The sequence below is a fragment of the Camelus ferus genome, chromosome 25 (genome assembly GCF_009834535.1).
Source record: "Camelus ferus isolate YT-003-E chromosome 25, BCGSAC_Cfer_1.0, whole genome shotgun sequence".
NCBI lineage: Eukaryota > Metazoa > Chordata > Mammalia > Artiodactyla > Camelidae > Camelus > Camelus ferus.
Window position 1 is genome coordinate 28,191,985 of NC_045720.1, and position 19,622 is coordinate 28,211,606.

Sequence of the window (19,622 nt, forward strand, 5' to 3'; positions counted from 1 at the left end):
TTAATCAGTCGATCTAAGAAAGAAATGGAAAATTTTATTTGAGCCAGATTTGAGGATTATAACCCGGAAAGAGCATCTCAGAAAGCTCTGAGAACTATTCCGCCCATTAGAAGTCAAGGCATAGTTACATAAGTGTTTTGAGACAGAGGGCTGTACGTTAAATGATGTATTATTGACAGTTTACACAACTCAGATCTAAACATCATTGAGGCCCCTTATATCAAAAAGAAGTGTTGTCTTTGAAGGAGTCATCTTGTTGATGCTACAAGATTGTTGCTTTTTATGGGCGAGCAGGTCTTCCTGCTGATGGGGGCAGTTTAGTTAGTGCATGGTGTGGATACACAATGCACAGAAAGGGAGAGAGGAGACCAAAGGGCAGAGAAAAATACATATTTGTTCACGTTTTTCTTGTCTTGCTATAAATACGAATTTTATTTCAGAGGAAATGCTTCCTAGGCAGAGAGAATAGGGAGTTGAAAGTCCCTGAGGCAGAAATTAACTTGGCCAGAGAGGATGAGTAGCCAGAAGGGAGGCTGGAGAAGTGGTCCTTACACTATGGTGGGGAAGAGTGCAGGCTGGGGAGCCAGACTGTCCGGCTTCAAAGTTCAGCTTTCCCGTTTTTCTGCCTGACATTAGGCAAATCACTCTACCTCTCTTTGCTCAAGTTTCCTCTGTACAATCAGTTCCTTTGTAGCCAGGCCTGAGCTGGGAATTCTTGGGCAAGTATTTATGGAAGTGTTCTTAGGAGAAATCTGTAAGGGAGTAAAGAAAACACCGCTTGGCAGGGGAAGAAGAGGTTTTGGAAGTTCAGCCTCAACCTGTAGTGATTGGACCCCAGAGGCTGTCCTGCCCGGAGGGGAAGGGATGGGCTATCATGTCCGCATATCAGGCAGTCATTGACTACCTGTGGTGTGGGGAGGAGTGTTGGAGGGGTGGCTGCGTGCCTCTTCTCAGCCAAGGCAGTCCTCCAAGTAAGGCGGAATTGTGAGCTGTTAGCCAACACCTGCAGCAGCTGGGCTCTGGGTGCACCAGCCCTGTGAAAGGGATCTGTGTGGGTGGTCACCAGCATCTATGGCAAATGAGGACATTAAAAGTACGTATTTCATAGGATTAAATGGATTATTTCAAGTAAAGTTCTTATTAGCAGCAGTCAGATCTTATAGGCCATGGTGAGGGGTTAAGGTTGTATGAGAGATCATTCTAGTGGTTGCCTGGAGAAACAAGTAGCGTTTGGGCAAGAAGCAGAGTTACTAGTTAGAAAGCTTTGACAAATGTCTAGTCAAGAGCTGGTGATAGAGCATGGACCCGGTCAGTGGAGTTGGAGGTCGTTTACAGTTTGAAGGGAGCTAGAGCAGGGTTCATGGAGAGAAAATATTCAAACTGAGCCTGGAAGGAAGAGATTTCTAAGAGAACCTTGAGGGAACCATGGGAAAAAGAAAACACAGGTGAAGTGTCTTGAGCAGTGAGTTGTCATTGTGATAATGGAAGAAGCTGAAAGATTGGAACAAGATGAGGACTTTCAGAACCTGACTAAATGTGTTTGGGTTTTATTTGTTGCATAAAAGAACAGTGAGAGAAATTAATAGAATGGAGAAGACATGGCTACATCTTAGGAGTGACAGTGTGTGAAGGAAAAGCCGGGCTGGGCTAACAAGATAACTCACAAATCTAAGTATTGGAATACTGGTCTGAGTTCTGCTGGACTAACTCGTAAATCTAAGTTAATTAGCGTTGGTTTGCTGTTCATGTTTTTTGCTAGCCAGCTGGATTTTCAAAGAGATATATCTGGCTTTGGAATGTTGGTTTGCTGCCTCCCTGCCCCCACTTTTGTGATAATGATGCTGCTAAAGCTGTTCCATGCCTATTGGCTGAATACCCCAAGCTTGTATACTTTACCCTATAAAACCTCATGCGCACGCTTGGAAGTGCTCAGAGCTTCGGAGCAGAAGCCCCTCTGAGCCCGCCGGCGTAATACATCTGAGTACTCCAACCCTCCGAGTGGTGCTTGTTTCTTGGCTGGCCTGTCATTTCCGTAACAAGTGGAAGACCAATCAGATACGAGGATTAAAGGAAAAGAGGAGTCTATCAACCATGTAAATATGTCAGTAGGATGAAGATTAATGCTATGGGAACTTCAGGCAGATTGAAAGTGTAGAGGCCATAGCTTACGGTGAAAAATAATATGAAAACAAATATATGTATGTTCATGTATGACTGAAGCACTGTGCTGTTCGCCAGAAGTTGACACAGCATTGTAAACTGACTACACTTCAATTTAAAAAAAGTACAAAAAACAAACTGTAGAAGCCGAAGACCATAAGCAGCTAAGCAGGAGGGGCAAACTGCAAGTATCCATTTCACCATTGGCTCTGTCTTGGATTTCAGCAGATAAAGGAAAGGTAAGGAACTTTAGCTGCAAAAGAGTACAGGCAGTCTGGGAAGGAGTGGGAGTGAGGGAAGTTGACAAAGAGAGAATTAGAACATGATTATAGGGAGCATCCTTGAAGATAAGATGCAGGCCAAGAAGAAAAGAAAAAGCTTGCGGGAGCCCCCAGCCAGAGAATGAACGGATGGCAGAATGGGATCCCAGAGGGAGGAGGGAGCCCTGCTTTCTGAGAAGACCGTCCTGCTCTAGTATGTGCTCTTGTGATCTGGCAAGTTTAGAAAGCCTTGTTTTTTTTAAGCACCGCACTAAAGAACGGATAGCAAAAGTCTGAGCTCATGAGGCATCAGAGTGAGGATTTTCTCCTGAATGTGGACACTTTAGTAAATATAAAATCCTCTAGATAAAATTATTACCACTTTCACAGCAAGGTCTCTTCAGTGATTATAAAACTACTTATAGAAGTAAAATAACATGAAATGATTCGTTTAACCTTTATATTTGTTTTCTAAAAATATGTTAGGTAACATGCAGAAAATACGTGAAGTTTTGGGTTATTTAAAGGAAACAGACTCTGGAAATACCTGATGAATAACTGTTACATGGCTGCCCAGCGTCTATTTTCTTGGCATGTGAATTTCCTTCCAAAGCCCACTCCTCCCCTCCGTTCCCACCTTTGTGATTTAGATAGAATGGGCCACCCCTGCCCCAGAGGAAGGCCCTGATGAGCAGAGCCAGTCTGAATGTGCTGTCTCCATTCATGGTGAATGTTTTGGAATTGGCATAGTCACGTAAGCTGGTTCCATCAGAGTGACTCTGAGACACTTTTCTGAACATATGACATGGATTCTGTGTTGGGTCAGAAAAAAGGAACATAATTCTCCAAGTTTCTCAAACCCAATTAGGATCATGAATGGGATTAGGGGTGAAGTTTGTTCAAAAATGACTCAACACCAAGGAGATGACAATAAGAAGATTAAAAGAAAGAAACTAGGTCTTAAGTCACATTGTGTGAGATTCTAGTCTGACCCCTAGCAACATGTATCTCTGTAGTTTTAAAGGAAGTTCACTGGTTCACTATTTAAACCATTGTCAGTTGGGTTTTCTGTTACTTGCTGCATCTGAAAACTTCCTGTATGAAGTTTACAGAATCTGTGACAGACCCTAAATCCTACCTGTTACTCTCCCATCAGCCCAGGATGCTGGCGGACTCTTCCATGGACATTGGTGTCATCTTTATGAACAGTGAGCACTGTGGGACCCTTACATATGTTGTGTAGTTTCTTTAAAATGTTTAGTTTTACAGAAAAACTTTTTTATAAATATTAAATAACTTGGGTTATTCCACTCATCATGAAAAGCATAGAAGATTAACCAGTAAACTTAGAAAAATAAGATCTGCTTATAGTAGAAGGCCCAACTCTATAAAAGTTGGATGATTTGAAAGTTGTCAGAAAATGTATGAAGAACTTAAATATTGCAGGATTGTTGGTTTAAATTAATAAAAATTTCAACATAAATTATGGCATTAGCCTTGAATAGAACAAGCGTAGAAAGTGGCAAAACCAATTCAACACATCAAAAGAAAAGGCAACAAGCGTCTTCTGTTAAGGGCTTCATGTTAACATCTTTCCCACCCAGGTCTGTCTATAAATAGATAAGTTAAGTAGAGCATGAAATATTATCTTGATTAGGAATGTGGCTGAAATTAGAGAATGAGAATTCTATTTGTGTAAAAGAGTGCTTCTTTAAAAGCCCCATAACATACAGATATAATCACGCAGACACACCCATCCAGCCACAGACAGTGCTGGACCAAGACTGCTGTACAGCCTGCCCTTGTACAACCTGCATCTCCTTGCAGGGAGAAACGGGGCTCAGTGAGTGCTTTCTGTGAGCAGCTTATTCCCAAAGAGAAAAGTGCTACTCATGCTCGTCCGAGGCCCAAACGCTGTTACACAATCACACCTCTATCAATGTAGGTCCAACCAGGAGACAGAACACATGGGAATTTAACCAGGAGAAGCTTAAAAGAATTGTTAAGCTATAATAATAGAGTGAAATAAATACAGTTGGCCCTCTGTATCTGCGGGTTCCACGTCCCCAGATTCAACCCACCGCAAGTCGAATTGCAGAGGGTCGACTCCTCAGATGCAGAATCGTCAGGTACTGAATGTGGGGGTGCTGAGGGCAGACTGTATGCACTACCCCATTTTATATAAGAGACTTCAGCATCTGTGGGTTTTGGTATCCGAAGGAGGCCAAGGTTGGGGTGCGGGGTGAGGCGGGGGCAAGAGGAGGCTTTAAACCAATCCCTTGCTGACACTGAGGGAAGACTGCATTTTAAGAGAACTCTGAACAGTACCCCAGGGCTGAGGGAAGAGTACTGGAGGAAAGGTGAGCTTGGAGGAGGGTCCCAGCGCCCCCTCAGCATTCATACCTTGCTGGAGAAGCTGTGGTTGCTGGCCACCACTGGAGCGTGAGAAAGTTTGCTGGGTTGCCTGTGCCAGAACTGGGTTTAGAATCGTCCGATCAACAGGAAATGATCACCTGGGACACAGGCCAGCCAGGGCTGGTGAGCAGGTTTCTGAGGAAGCTGGGATGTTTCCGCAGGTGCAAAGCCAAGAGCAGACACTGTCCACCTTTGAAAGACCTCAGGAACAACCCTGTAGGGGCAGGGGAGTCAGACTGGTGGGTGGTCGTGCTTAAAAGCATGTGTGTGGGGACAAGGGGAGGGAGGGAGGGAGAGACAGCTACAGCATGGGGCCAGGAGCATGTGGTGTCCCTCTCCCCAGAGTCCCTGCAAGACTGCAGCAAGGTGATCACCGAGCCTGCTTGGCTGAGGCCACAAGGCAGGGGAAGGACTGTGCATTCTGGGTGTGCCTCTGGAGGATGAATTTGGAACTGGAAAGCAATAAATTATTAACTGTCTCAGTCGACGCCTTTGACTACACAGCTTTCATATGCACCAATCTACAAACATTTCAATGCCTGCAAAACAAAGAAAGGTATCTTATTCTAGTGAGAAACAGCTAGCCTTCTGGTAAGTTCTTGCCCTTCCCCCAGAGAAGGCACAAAGCCCCAACAGTCACTGAATCCGTCGCTGGCTATATTAATGACTCTTCAAATTCAGCATTGGTCCCACTGAATATTTTGTTAACTAAAGTCTACATTGTAAAGTTGAATCCCACCGACTTTTATATCAAATAGAAATGTGAAAGAGAAGAAAAGGGTTAGAATATATAAGTAAACATATGCATGTAACAAAATATGCAAACCGACAACAGTCCTGTTTCCATAATTCTTCATGAGGTCATAGTTGATATCTGTAGCTTTCACCTTCACCCACCCATTCCCTATTTTCCTTGCCCACAGCCAGAACCCACGGCTCTGGATTCTTTACCTGGTAGAGTGATCCAATCTTTCCTTTCCAAAGGGTCTGAATCCTCAGTTGGCCTGCCCTTTTCTGGTTCTTGTAGCTTTCCATTACTCTTTACTGTTGGCACAGAAGTACTGAGAGGAACCTCAGATAGTCTCCTAGGTTCCAGATAGAGTCCTCCTTGATTCCATTACAACTGCAACCAATTTCCTTTGGTAATTGGGATCGTTACACCAATAGGTTAGCTTCCTGTTTTCCATCTGTTTGTTCAGCGGTGTGAAAAGTGCAAGAAGATCAGGTGGCATTCTGTGATGGGCAGAATTCTAACATGGACCCCTCCATGAATCCTGCCCTCCAGTGGAAGCCCCTAGCATAATTTTCTTTTGAGCTTTGTAGGAACCTGTAAATACAACTGGATATCACCTCCATGATTATGTAACAATGTGGCAAAAGGAATTTTGCAGGTGTAATTAGGGTCTCTAGTCAGTTGACTACAACCTAAGGAGATTATCCTGGGTGGGTCCAACCTAATCAGGCAAGTCTTTTAAAAGCAAAAGTTCTACTCTCCAGAGATAGACAATACAAGTCTCAGTAAGTGGAAGATGGAAATCATGTTGGGCTGCACCCTGCAGGCCTGCAAGCCTCATAATTGCCCAGCCTCAGGATGGAGGACGGCCTGGAGACGGCTGCAGAGACATCAGAAATTTATTGGACAGGTTATCTTACACAGCTGAAGCAAGGTCCTGGAGCAGCATGTGGCAAACAGCAGGCAGGACATGGCAGCAGTCTTCGCTACTCAGGAGAGAAGGAGGCTACCATTTATAGGGAGAATTGACGTCAGGTTGGCTCATCAGTTACCAGGGAAACCAGCGGCTAGGCCAGGGGGCAAGCACCGCAGGCAGTTACTAATTAAGCCCTATAATTAAGAGGACTGGGTAGTCATGTGAGTGAAGCAGGGACTGGTTGAGTAGAGAGAGCACGAGAATGGCCATCTTGAATGGCCTAGTCTTACACTCCACCCCTACATACCCTGCGCGACCCTTCTAGTCTTGGCCCACCCCTCTTCCGTGATATCCCCCGGGACGGTGCATGGAGACATACTACAACCAAATACCAAATGCAAGGGTCCAAGAAGTGGGCAAACTTTGGAGCCAGGTGCTTATTGAGTAAATTTTTCATGGAAGTCCAGAGGAGGGTGACAATGGCATTTCGCCATAGACCCTGCAATCAAGCTCATTTCGCAGTGAGGCCACTGTTGGTGCTTAGTCCGAGAACAGATTCTCTTCGCTCAGACTAGGGATGAAGTCTAAGATACTTCACAGGCACAATAGCAGCAAGATCAGGACCATCCAGCAACAAGCAGTAACAGCATTCTGAGATAATACCACCCCCACCTGTGGGTTTTGTCCTGGCCGGCAACATCATGACCCCTGTCCATCCTCAGTCCCCATAGCCGGTGCCAAATACGGGAGAAGAGGTATAACAGCCCGCAGGATTAATACAATGCTGCCTTTCTCCAGCAGCGGGCCTGGATTAGTAACAGTCTTAAGTGGGGCCGGGTAGAAGACAGGTGAAATTTCTAGGTCCCTTTCTAATCCTGTATCCCACATGGCAGCAAACCCAAACCACCGAGGACTTACCTGCCAGGCCCAGGGCTATTTATAATATGTTCCTCTGGGGGCAGATCCTATGACAAGGACAAAGATGACTTAGTGTCCTGACCGGTAGTTGGCAATGGTCCTTCGGTGGTTAGCAGTTGAACTCAGAGGGTGTTGAGTAGCTGCCTCTGGGTTAACATGGTGTCGGCACTGGGGCGACTGCTCCTGGGATACGTCCATGTGTTGAGAGCACGAGCTTTCCATCTCGATTGTGAAGGGGTCCACTCCTAGCCCGGCAGCAGTGGGGCTGCAAGGCAGGTGAAGGGCCAACATATGTCATTTTTGATTGGTTCATTCCTGAACTTCGTGACTGATAAAGTAGACTCCTTGGTCACCATCGATGTCTATGGGGGAGGGGGTCTTTACATGGCACACAGCTGTTCTAGACCCCAATAGTGGTTTTCTGCTTTGCTCGACAACTCGGGCAGGCCTTCTGTGATGTCCCTTACCTGTTGTAATGCATTGTAGACCGCTTAGAGCTGCTGTTTCATCACACTGCATCGTTGCTTTGCCCCCTTCCATAGCTGGGACCAGAAGCCCAAGGGTACTCATTATTTTGCTGTTGCCATGGGCCCCAACCAAATCCTTCTGGGTAGCTGGCCACGTCCAATTCACCAGCCTGTCCCTGAGTTAGGACCCCTAAAGCCCGTGTCTGTAATTGTTCAGGGTGGTGGTGGCCTGGGGGTATGCTTGCATTTTGCAGATAATCCAGGTCCTTGCATTTTGTCTGTATTCACCAGCCATCCTCATGCAATCAGATGAGCCAGGAGCACAGGGCTGCTACTTTTAAGCTGGAAGGACACTGAAGTTAACAGGGTAACATAATGGAAGAAAAAGACACCTTTCATGGCAGACAGCTGCCTCAGGGACCCCCAAATTCTAATGGACGAGCACCTCAGGATCACCCCCACAACCTTTTGTCCCCCCTCATTTCCCCACATCTCTGCGCTCCCGGGGGTCTCCTCAGCCTTGGGCTGGCTCATTTATTGGGCTACATCCCGCATGCCTGTAAGCCTTATAGGTGCCCAGCTTCAAGACTGAAGGAGCCCAGAGAGGCCAAAGTTTTATTGGACAGGGGATATTGCACAGCTGAAGCAAGGTCCTGGAGCAATACCCACCATGCGCAGCAGCCAGGAGGCAGACACGGCAACAGTCTTTGCTGAGCGGGGAGGAGGCTACTATTTATAGGGGGAATTGACGTCAGATTGGCTCATCAATTACCCAGGAAACCAGCAGCTGGACCGGGGGCAAGTACGTAGGTAGTTACTAATTAAGCCCTATGATTAAGAGGATTGGGTAGTCATGTGAGTGAAGCACGGACTGGTTGAGCAGGGGATGTACATTGAGCAGAACAGCCATCTTGAATGGCCTAACCAAAAATCCTATCAAGCATCTTTTCTGACCACAACGCTATGAGACTAGAAATCAAGGGAAAAACTGCCAAAACTACACACCTGGAAGCTAAACTATGTGCTACAAAATAACCAATGGGTCATTGAAGAAATCAAAGTGGAAATAAGAAAATACCTGGAGACAAGTGAAAATGACAACACAGCAATCCCAAATCTGTATGGGAATTCTCCCATATCTAATGAATCCCAAATCTAATGAATTTTGCTTTAATATTATTATGAATTCATGCATTTAAACATATCTGATGTTTCAAACCATTCCAGTTATTATCTTTATTGATGCTTAAACTGTAACACCTTTGCCAGCGGGAACCAATTCAAGCTGGCTCTTGGATCCTGTTGAGTTGTCTTTCATAGTTGCCAAGATGTTCCAGGGTCATAGCGTACATTTCCTGCCCCAGAGCTGAAATCACCCATTTCTTCAAGAAGCCTTAGTTCCTTTTAGTAGCAAAGGATATACAGACATCACAATCTGGGCATTAATAAATTGGTCACTGTTTCTAGGTCTTTTCAGTAAACAAAGCTAGGAGAGTCTGTTGTTACTGTTTTGTGGCTTGATTTAAGATAACGTAACTTATGAGTTCATACTGACACTTCAATTCAAGCCCAGGATTTACTTATCAGCCTTACACCTGTACTTTCTTCATCATGAATTCTTTCTAATCACCTCAGCCAGAAGTGACAGGTCTTTCCTTGAATTACACCCTCCCTTCAATGACTTTTTTTTTGCAAACAACGTATTAATCTTTGATTTATGCTATTTCTGTGTATACTTATCCTCCCTACCGAATGGTAAACAATTTGAGGCCAGTGTTCACGTCTTTTTAACTCTTTGTTAAAAAAAGATACAATTTCTAAAGTGCTAGTGTATTTCCTGACATATAAACACCTTTTCTCTTTGAATCCCTCAAGATATGGAACAGTACTATATGTGTACTAAATTTAAAATATGATTATGAAATAAATACAAAATCAGGTTTATGCTCAACTTTTCAGATATAAAGGACCAGAAACTCTCATTTCAGAGGCAATTATGTTAAAGATATTAAAGTTGTTTGAAATTAGTTTTATTTCACAGATATAAAACAATTCTGAACATTTACAACTTGTACAACGTCTGGTAGCTTTCATATTTTAAAAAGTGCTATATGCTATGAGAATAGGAAAAAAAAAATGAAGACCACAATGACATTCCAAATTATAAGTTCAGGGGATGGGAATATGAAGAAAGTATTCTAATCAACTACAAAATCCTGAAACCATTCTTGATTGAAGGAAAATGAATAATACTGGATCTATAAACAGTGTGAAATCACACGTTGGTCTGTAAACACGTTTCATTTGTTTTTTCATTCAGATGTACACCTACAAATTACATAAGGTGTTGCTAAAATGAACCAGTTGAAGGTATGATAAAAAAGAGGTAGGGAATAAAAATGAAAGAATTTATTTTGGTAGTTCTTCGATAATGATGCGAGACACTGAATTCCACCCAGTAGAGGCATCTCCTTTCGGGTAATCTGAACACGTTCCAACCCAGATAGCAACATCCACTAGCCCAGCACCAATTCCTTCACAAAGTCCTTCCACTGCAAAACAAAGGTAAAAGTTACATCTCTCTTTAGAACAAAAAGCAAAAACCTTAAACTCAAATGTATTACTTTAGCAAGCTAGATTAAATTTATTTAATGTACAGTGAATTTAAAATTCTACTACTTAATAAGAGACTCATAAGTTCTCTTCTTCTTAGCACACAAATAGTTTTAAAAGATGTACACACATCCATTCTATGATATAAGCTTCACAGGCAATTTTCTTAGAGGTTTCAACCATAAAGCCAGAATTGGTTTACTTACAAAGATGACCTAAAACAAAAAAAGCAATTTATTTGACTAAACAAAGGAAGCCTACACTTTTAAAAGCCAAGACATTGATGTGATATTTAAGTCTTTTTTTAAAAGAAGGCACTTTCCAGCACTTACCTGTATACTTGATGGTATTCAAGTAGAAGAAAAGACTTTCATAATATTAAATAGTAATTCTAGCATAACCATTATACCAGTCCTTCAATCTGGGAATCTTATTTTACACAGAATTTCCTCATGGTGAAAAAACAAAAAACTAACTAAATCCTGTTTTTCCGTTGTGTTTTTATGCTTCATAAATACATGCCTTTTCACAGGTCCTGGACTTTCACATACTAATACATAAAACTTGCATTCTGTCTTATCAAGGCTCTTCTCCAACATTAAAAAAAATTCCCCTGGTGTTCATTTTAACAGGCAAAAGGTATGACCCCGTTGGCATCTGTATCAGGGTGAAAAGGAACCTCAGGTTGGCAGATTCTTTAAGAAAATGGGTCTGGTTAGTTTTCCTATCTGGTTGAGGTGAGTGCATTCCAGCTGAGCCCAGGGATGTAAGCCTGAAGCAATCTGCTTTCACCAGCTGTGACATCAGTGAATGGAAGGCACATCCCTCCAAATCCAGGGACCAGTCTCTGGTTCAGGCTCCTTCCAAAGTTGGGAGAACTAAGCAGTGTGTGCCCACAATATCATTTAATCTAGAACTCTTAATACAACACTAGGTGAGAATGCCTGGAAACCCTTGTGTTCCTCCAAGGTCTTGACATCCATGGCCTAGAAATGTGGTCACTTCATCCCACAGGAGGTCGGACAAGCTTGGGTCTAGCATCAGCCTCACAAGGGGAGAGTCAACGGTCACCTCACAGCCTTTAACAAATGAAATAATGTTTTTTGAATGAATGAATGAAAATTTTTGCAGGTATAGAGTAGTCTTGCAGCTTATTCAGCACCTAAAATATGTTAGATTAGGGGTTCTCAACCTGTTTTCCTCCTAGACCCAGGTAACAAGATGACATTCAAATGTCTGTCAAACTCCCAAAGGCACAGCCTAGGCTTAAATTCATCCTCTGATGGCCAATAGGCACACAAAAAGATGCTCAACGTCATTGATTATGCAAATCAAAACTACTACAACAAGGTATCACCTCACACCAGTCAGAATGGCCATCATCAAAAAGTCTACAAATGACAAATGCTGGAGAGGCTGTGGAGAAATGGGAACCCTCCCACACTGTCAGTGGGAATGTAAATTGGTGCAAAGAGAGGGGGTTAAAATATCTTCTTTATGTCTTGAGGGTATTGTGGGGATTTGAGGAAGAAAATGGACAGGATGCCCTTGATTCCTTAGGGGTAAATGTACTATATTAATTTCTGGGATCAGTTTCTGACTTAGATCTCTAAGAATGCTGAAATACTTCTGGTTAGCAGTGAGGGAATCTCTTTCTTCTGCCATTTTTAAGTACAAGATTAGTGAGAAATTGCTTCGAGAAATCAGGGAAACGAAGCTAGTGATATATACACCTTTGATTCTCCTGGCACACGCTGTCATGGGTGCCACCCACAGCAACTCAAGAAAGCAAAGTGGCTGGGAGTCAGATGTTGACAGCAGCGTCTGGGTGATGGCAGTAATAGGTACTTTCCCCTCCTGCTACTTTTTGGTAGTTTCTAAACTTTTTAAATGAAACTTAAACTATAACAAAACAAACAATAGTTCGGGTTTTGTTTTTTTTTTTTAAACAGCTTAAGTGACCATTGGTTTAACTGAATGTCTGTTTTCTCAGACTAGGTAGAAGCAAACAGAGAATGCAGGAACAATATAGAAATGTTCTCTTTTACAAATGCACCAGACTGTATCTACCTTTTTAAAGAACAAGATAGAGAAATCAGCCTCCTTGTCAATCTAAACTAGTGGTTCTCAACCTTGGCTGAATATTAGAATAACCAGGAGAGACACTGGAAGTCCCACTGCCTAGGGTGCAAGCAGATGCATTAAGTCACAGCCAGTGGAGGAGTGGTACACAGACACGGCGATTTTTTTTTTAAAGTTCCCCAGTTGGACACGAGGTATAGCCAAGATTGGAAACCACTGTTCAGTGGCATTATTAGCTATTCTGCCATTTCATCTAACTCTGATTTTCAACCTTGAGATAAAAAAAAAATACAGCCCTTAATCAGAGATTCTGATTCAGTTGGTCGGAGTTGAGACCCAGGCACCCATATATTTTTAAAAAAGGTCTATAGGAAATTCTAAAGTGCAACCCAGAGGGAGAATTATGCACAGAAAACTTGCTACGACCCAAAATTACAGTGGACTCGAAACTCATCTTTAGTTTCTAAAGATGAGGCACATTCTGCAATGTCACTCTTCTACGTACCAGAGGAAGTACGATGAATGTTAATTGTTGAATTCATTTCAGGGCTTCCTTGGTCCAAATAAATTATGGCTTCAATAGGAAGAGGTCCTGAACATTCAGCTCCATTGAACGTGAAATACCAACGCTGACAGCATGCACTTCTGCATTTTAACCGGAGTGAGCCACTGAACAAAACTCTTAGGGCACTGTTCGAACGCATCTTTGTGAATGTACACTCCTATCACAAACACAGAAGCAGGGCTTAATTAGCATTTTCAATTTTAATTAAAAAGGTGCTTTCAAATTGTAATGTGAATTTTATTTAACTATCCTTTTCCCCAAACTGCATTAAAAAAAAAAAACTTAGCTTTTACAGAGGGAAAGCGGTTCTCTGCAAGATGGGTTAAGAGGCTCTGATATTAGAAACTCTTAAGAAAACGGAATTACGGCTTTCTTAGAATTATTCACCTCTTGAGGGTAACTTTCAGTTTTACCCAAAACAGCCAGTCTTCAGTATTTTAGACCAAACCAATCTATATATTTACTTTTTTTTTAAATTCCAAAAATATTTCCTATGTGCTGAATGCTATAGATACAGCAGTAGACAAAACAGAATCCCTGCCCTCATGGAACTTACAGTCTAGACTAGCACTACCTAGATAGATTACTCTGACTCGTATCTTTTTTTTTTGTATGTTTAAATTTTTTTAATTTAATTTATTTGGGGGGGGTAATTAGATTTATTTATTTTAATGGAGGTACTGGGAACCTCACACATGCTAGGCATGCCCTCTGCCCCTGCTCTGATTTGTATCTTTTGAAGCAAAAGCAAACAGTATCCTGAATAAAGCGTAGATGGGGTTTTTAGTCGTTACCTATGTGACACAATGCTAAGACTCAGCCTTTTTTTTTTTCCCCTCTAATTGGTCTTTGCAAAGTTTGTCTGTCTTTTGGCTCATGGTCCACTATCTTTTACCTGCAGAAAGCTCCCAGACCCATTCTGACCACTACTAAGAGGAACTTGAAAACATATTAATAATTCAGAGTCCACAGGGAAAGTTTGTAGAACTCAGCAACTTTTGATGAACTATAAATAAGCAGCCAGTCTGTTAATGGTGTTTAAAGGAGGCAACATTTTAACAGAATTCTAAGAAATCACATATCAAAAAAAAAAAAAAAAAAAAAAAGGAATCACATATCAAAATAAAACTGGTCACAGTCACCAAACTATGGAGCCTATATGGAAATTCTATCACATAGAAATCAAATCAAGACTGTCACAAACATTTTTGTAGATAATAGAACCGACATTAAGAGCTGAGATGAGGAATAGGGATAACACACAGATTGCTACTTAGAACCTTAAGTTTTATGAAAATAAAACATCTTCTATTTGCCTGGTGGTCGTAGTGGTTAATATTAAGGAATGATATACTGTGGAAATGGAACCATGTATAGAGCTGGTCAACAAAAGGAGAAAGAGGCTTAGAAATAGCACCAACTTCAACTCTCAGCCATCCCAATGGACTTGCCAGTTACTCTGGAACCAAACACTAATCAAAGTGACTGAATTACCAATCCAAATGCATTGCCAGACAGACTATTTTGAATGATTCTTCTCCCTAAAAACTGCAATAATTTTAAATGGTCACTGTAGTATATTTCTGGTCCGTTCTATTTCTCTTAAGCTTAGCAATTTCAAGCTGTGCCTGCTACTCAGAATAAGGACAAATACCGGTGGAATTCCCACTTCTAGATAATTTCTATCCTATCGTGTGGTCGTTTCTTGGAGACTTCTTTCCACTTTTATGTCTGGAGCCACAACAGAATTTCTTAGACTAATTTAAATTTAAACTCACTTTAGGACAATATTGGAAAGTTGCTTACTGTCTAACACACATACCTATGCTCGCTCTTCTTGTTTGCATTTGACTATTTTAAATATTATTAGGGTTAAAATAAAATGGTGACTTATTTGTCTTAGAAATAACTTCATAAAATTAATTCTGAAACATCACCAATTTTTTTTCATTCATTCTAAGTTAAAAGTCACATGGTACCCATCACTTAATTTTTTTAAGTCTTCCAGTAAAAATAAAATAAAACGTCACCTAAAATTAACACTTATCCCCTCAACCCTTAAAGTTTGCCTCAACTTTAAAATAATTTGAACTTTACTTACCGCAATTTTTCCAAGATCTATGCCATAATTCAGTGAACTCCATGAGCACTGCTTGTAGTTAGGCGTCCAGGACTCCTCAAAGATTTCCCTCAGGCATTCCCCCTTTTCTCCTTTGAATCCATCCCGACCTGGGATCCCAGGGGTACCAGGAATGCCGTTGGCCCCAGGGCTTCCATCTCGCCCAGGCACCCCTGCGGGCCCTTGTAAGCACATCCCATTATACTGCAGAGGAAAAAAGAAAGGGGGAAAAACTCTCACCACTTAAGATTCAAAGACTCAGCCTGATTAGAAATACACTTATTTTGAGTGCTTGGATTCAAGAATCCCTACAGACCACTTGCCCATGTTCTAGATGAGTTATTACAGAGAACTGATTTTAAAGTTATTTCTAAAATATTTCTTTCCTATACTTTTTATACACTTTACACACATACACACACACATACACACTCATCAAATACATAATGTTTTCTAACCTTTAAATGTCCATTAACAGATGATTGGAAAGATGTGCATATGTATATATAATGGAATACTAGTCAGCCATAAAAAGAATGAAATAATGCCATTTGCAGCAACATGGATGGACCTAGAGATAATCATATTAAGTGAAGTAAGTTAGAAAGAGAAAAATACCATATGGTATCACTTATATGTGGAATCTAAAAAAAATAGCACAAACTTATTTACAAAACAGAAATTTACTCACCGACATAGCAAACAATCTTATGGTTATAGGGGGAAAGGTGGGGGGAGGGATAAATTGAGAGTTTGGGATCTGCAGATGCTAATGACTATATGTAGGATAGATAAACAACAAATTTATACTGTACAGCATAGGGAACTATATTCAATACCTTATAATAGTCTATAATGAAAAACAATATGAAAAGGAATATATATGTATGTGTAACTGAATCACTATGCTGTACACCAAAGACTAACACATTATAAATGAACTACACTTCAATTAAAAAATTTTTTTCATTTGCCTGCTTTCTTCTACTGCTCATTAAAAGCATATATAACTTTTAAATGGCTGTATTCCAAGGTGGACATAATTTGATATATGGCTTTTTTCTTCTAACCCTAGATGTTGTAAAGGATGTGGACTTCAGCATCATACTTTCACAGTATTATGCAAACATTGCACTACTTGGGGATTGTCAATTCTATTTTTTTCTACTATGAATATTATTATAATGAAAATCCTTATCCATATAGCTTTTTTCTTCTTTTGAATTATTTCCCTAAGATAAATTCCTAGAGATATAACTATAAAATAAAACCTTAACAGTCAATAGTGGTCCTACACTGGCAATATCTCTAAGTCAGATACACACATCTGCTTCTCCTCCCCATTTTTATGTGGAGGAAGTGTCATTAGGATAACACTAGTTTCCAACCCAACCCATCTGTCCCGGCCAAGGAGAAGGAGAAAATGACCTCATTGCAGGTGACCATTAGTCTTCAATAGGGTGGCAATAACCTATCAAACTCTGAAGTGCTAGGATTCTCTCTGTTTTTCTTGGAGGGGTGGGGTGCACAGCACAGTCCCCATAACAAAGAATCATCTAGACCCAAATGTCAATAGTGCCATGGCTGAGAAGTCTTATTCACCTCTTTATCTAAAAACTGCTATTCACATAATCTTAGTGAATTTGGTCCCAGAGGTATCACATCTGTCTTCTTTCACTTTAAAATGCTAACATGATTAGTGACAGGTGGAGGTTTCATAAACGGCTGTGAAATGAACCCGTTTCTTTCACTGGCCACCAGGAGGCAGAGCTTGCTGTGCGCTTGAAAGGATGGCTTTGAAAGATCCTGTACAAAGAAGTTGCTTTATAGAATCTGTTGAAACCTTTAATGACTGAGTGGATTCTTTTCCCCCAGCAAAACCAAATCCAATCTACAGGATGCACCTGAGCCTGGCTGCACAATAAACTTTTCCAAGTCGGGCTAGAGTTGTGGGAAACCACAGGTACTGTAAATCCTTGGAGGGAAAGGAAAAAATTGGTAGCTTTATAGGGCAAAGGGGTATTTTGTGTAGCATAACTACAGATTTATAAAATGCAGACTGCACATCAACCACATTCATTTGGTACAGTTTTAAACAATTTAGACACTCAAAATAGAACTGTAGCCCTGAACACATAGTCTGCTATGTGGAATGAAATTACATAGCACATCACCAAAAAGTACAGTGTAAAACTGCAGGAATTTTTTTCCAGAGTTTTTGAATCTGGCTTAGAACTAGCTGCCAGGGAGCTTGATTTATCAGCTCAGTTTACAAGAGAAGCTTAACAAACATGAAACAAATTTTTAATCAAAAAATACCCCCTCCCCATGTCCTGCAATGCCTGTAACCCCTATTTGTCTACAAATAAGATTGGCTTAAGGATTGAAGTTTATTATATGCCAAGGAATTCAGTAGTTTTGAAAGGATCACTCTTGCCACAGCAGAGAACTGCTCTGTCCTCCACTGAGTTTGTTGACTTTTAGAAGGAAAGAGCTTTAAGCAAACAGACTTCCCATAGATTAACCCCTCAGAAAGCACTTGGGCTATTTATTTGCTCTATTGGAAACTGTCTTCCCCCTTAGTTTGGCTGTGATGTTCCTACCTGGTGACCACAGACTGAAGACTCGGGGTGTCCAGAAGGACTGACTGCCCGTCTGTCTAAATAGAACAATGAAATGGGTCCTTGGTGGGTTAGTGCTGGCTCCCTTCATTTCCTCTTCTGGTTCTAAACCCTCTGAACCGCTCCTGGCCCGGCTGTGGTCGTCCAGCAAAGAAAATTGCAGCCCATGCTCCCTAGGAAGATGACCCAACATGACTCACAGTCTTCAAGTTACAGAGTTGGACGGATGCTGGGTGGGAGTTGTTATTCGCTCTTGCTGGCAGACGTGGCCACCAGCCCCAACAAAGGACACGTTGCGCGTCCCTGGCCCAGGCCCACAGGGGATCAGCGAGTCCAGGGTCTCCCAGGCAGCTCCCAGGCTCAAGTTCTAGCCTAAGCTCCTCATTCTACTCATTGCCGCGCTAACCCTCTCCATGCTCGGGGGCGAGGTGGGGCGGGGGAGGGAGACCAGAAATTATTAGGCGATTCCCTGTACTTCGGGGCATCCCACCCAACCCCGGCGCCTCTTTGCTCCACGATGGCCGTCTCATTTTAGTCTCCTCTGCGAGTTTCAGGACTCCACTCCATGCAGAGGCCAGGTCCTTTCTAATCGGTAGACTCAGACAAAGCAGGACTCCCCAGAGGCACGCAAGACATACACCCAGCTGTACAGACACCTCCCATCCCCATTCCTCACCCCTCCTACCCCAGGCACCAGCTGGACGGACGCCGTCCCGGTGTGGCCCGCGGCTTCGTCCCCTCCCCCGAACTCACCAGGTCCACCACCTCCCTCGGCCGCAGCAGCGCCTTTTGCTTCCCCTTCGGGGTCTCGGAGGCGCTCGACGGCGCCTGCGGCTGCAGCAGCAGGAGCAGCAGGAGGCCGAGGAGCCGCAGTCGGGAGGCGGCGGCGGGGCCCTGGGGACGCATGGCGCGCGGCGGCCCCGGGACTCGTGAAGCAGGAGAGGAGGAGAATGAGACCAGGGAACCGGGACGTGATCAGAGTCTGGCCCCGCCGCCCTCCGAGGCCGCCGAAAGCTGCATCAATGCGCCTTTCACCCGCGCGCTTCCCTCCCTCCCGCCCCCCAACACCGGGGTTTCCATCCCGTAATAGGTCGGAGCCCCCACCCCGAGCCGGACGTGGGGCGGGCCGACGGCCGGGCCCGCCCCCTCCCGCGCCGCCGCTCTGCCCGCAGGGACCCTCGCGGGAACGGGCAGACCTCTTGGATCCTCTGCCTCGCGGGTGGCGATGCTCAGCAAACCACAGGTGGAGGCTATAAGGACGGAGTGGAGACCGCACCGCCTAAGCGAACATTGTAGAGGCACGTGCCTTCACCTGGGTCCAGGCACACCTGGGTCAAACCCTGGCACCGTTGGCAAGCTGTGTTTTGGAAGATGACTTTTTGTAGGGGATAGAAGGGGATGGGAAGGAACCACAGATATCATCAGGTTCTCCCAGGGGCCCGTGACCCAGATGATTAAGAACCCAAGCTTCATAATGAGAGCTAACAAAGGACCAGGAAGCAAGCCGTCTTTTACGCATACTCTCTGTCCCCTCGGTAATCCTACGCAAATTGATACCTCCTCTGCTTGCCCCATTCACAGACGGGGAAACTGAGACTCAGGGAGGTTAAGCCATATTCAGTGGTAAAAGTCCACCTTTGAGTAATAACTCTTGACCTCTGACTGATAATTATCTTTTTCTAACCCCCTCTGTCCTCTTTTGTCCATTCTGGAAGAAAGTGCCCTCAGGGGCGCAGGCCACTCACCAGCTAGG

At 43.0% G+C, this 19,622-nt stretch overlaps 1 protein-coding gene across 1 annotated transcript; it reads right to left on the minus strand.

Annotated features, from left to right (window-relative positions):
* Positions 1 to 9,882: 9,882 nt before the first annotated feature.
* Positions 9,883 to 18,916, minus strand: CTHRC1 (collagen triple helix repeat containing 1). The gene is made up of 4 exons (XM_006194798.3): positions 18,623 to 18,916; positions 15,231 to 15,452; positions 13,070 to 13,286; positions 9,883 to 10,421 (listed from the first exon to the last, which is right to left on the minus strand). Exons 1-4 carry the CDS (start codon positions 18,773 to 18,775, stop codon positions 10,279 to 10,281), a joined length of 735 nt encoding a protein of 244 aa, XP_006194860.2. The 5' UTR covers positions 18,776 to 18,916; the 3' UTR covers positions 9,883 to 10,278.
* Positions 18,917 to 19,622: the final 706 nt, after the last annotated feature.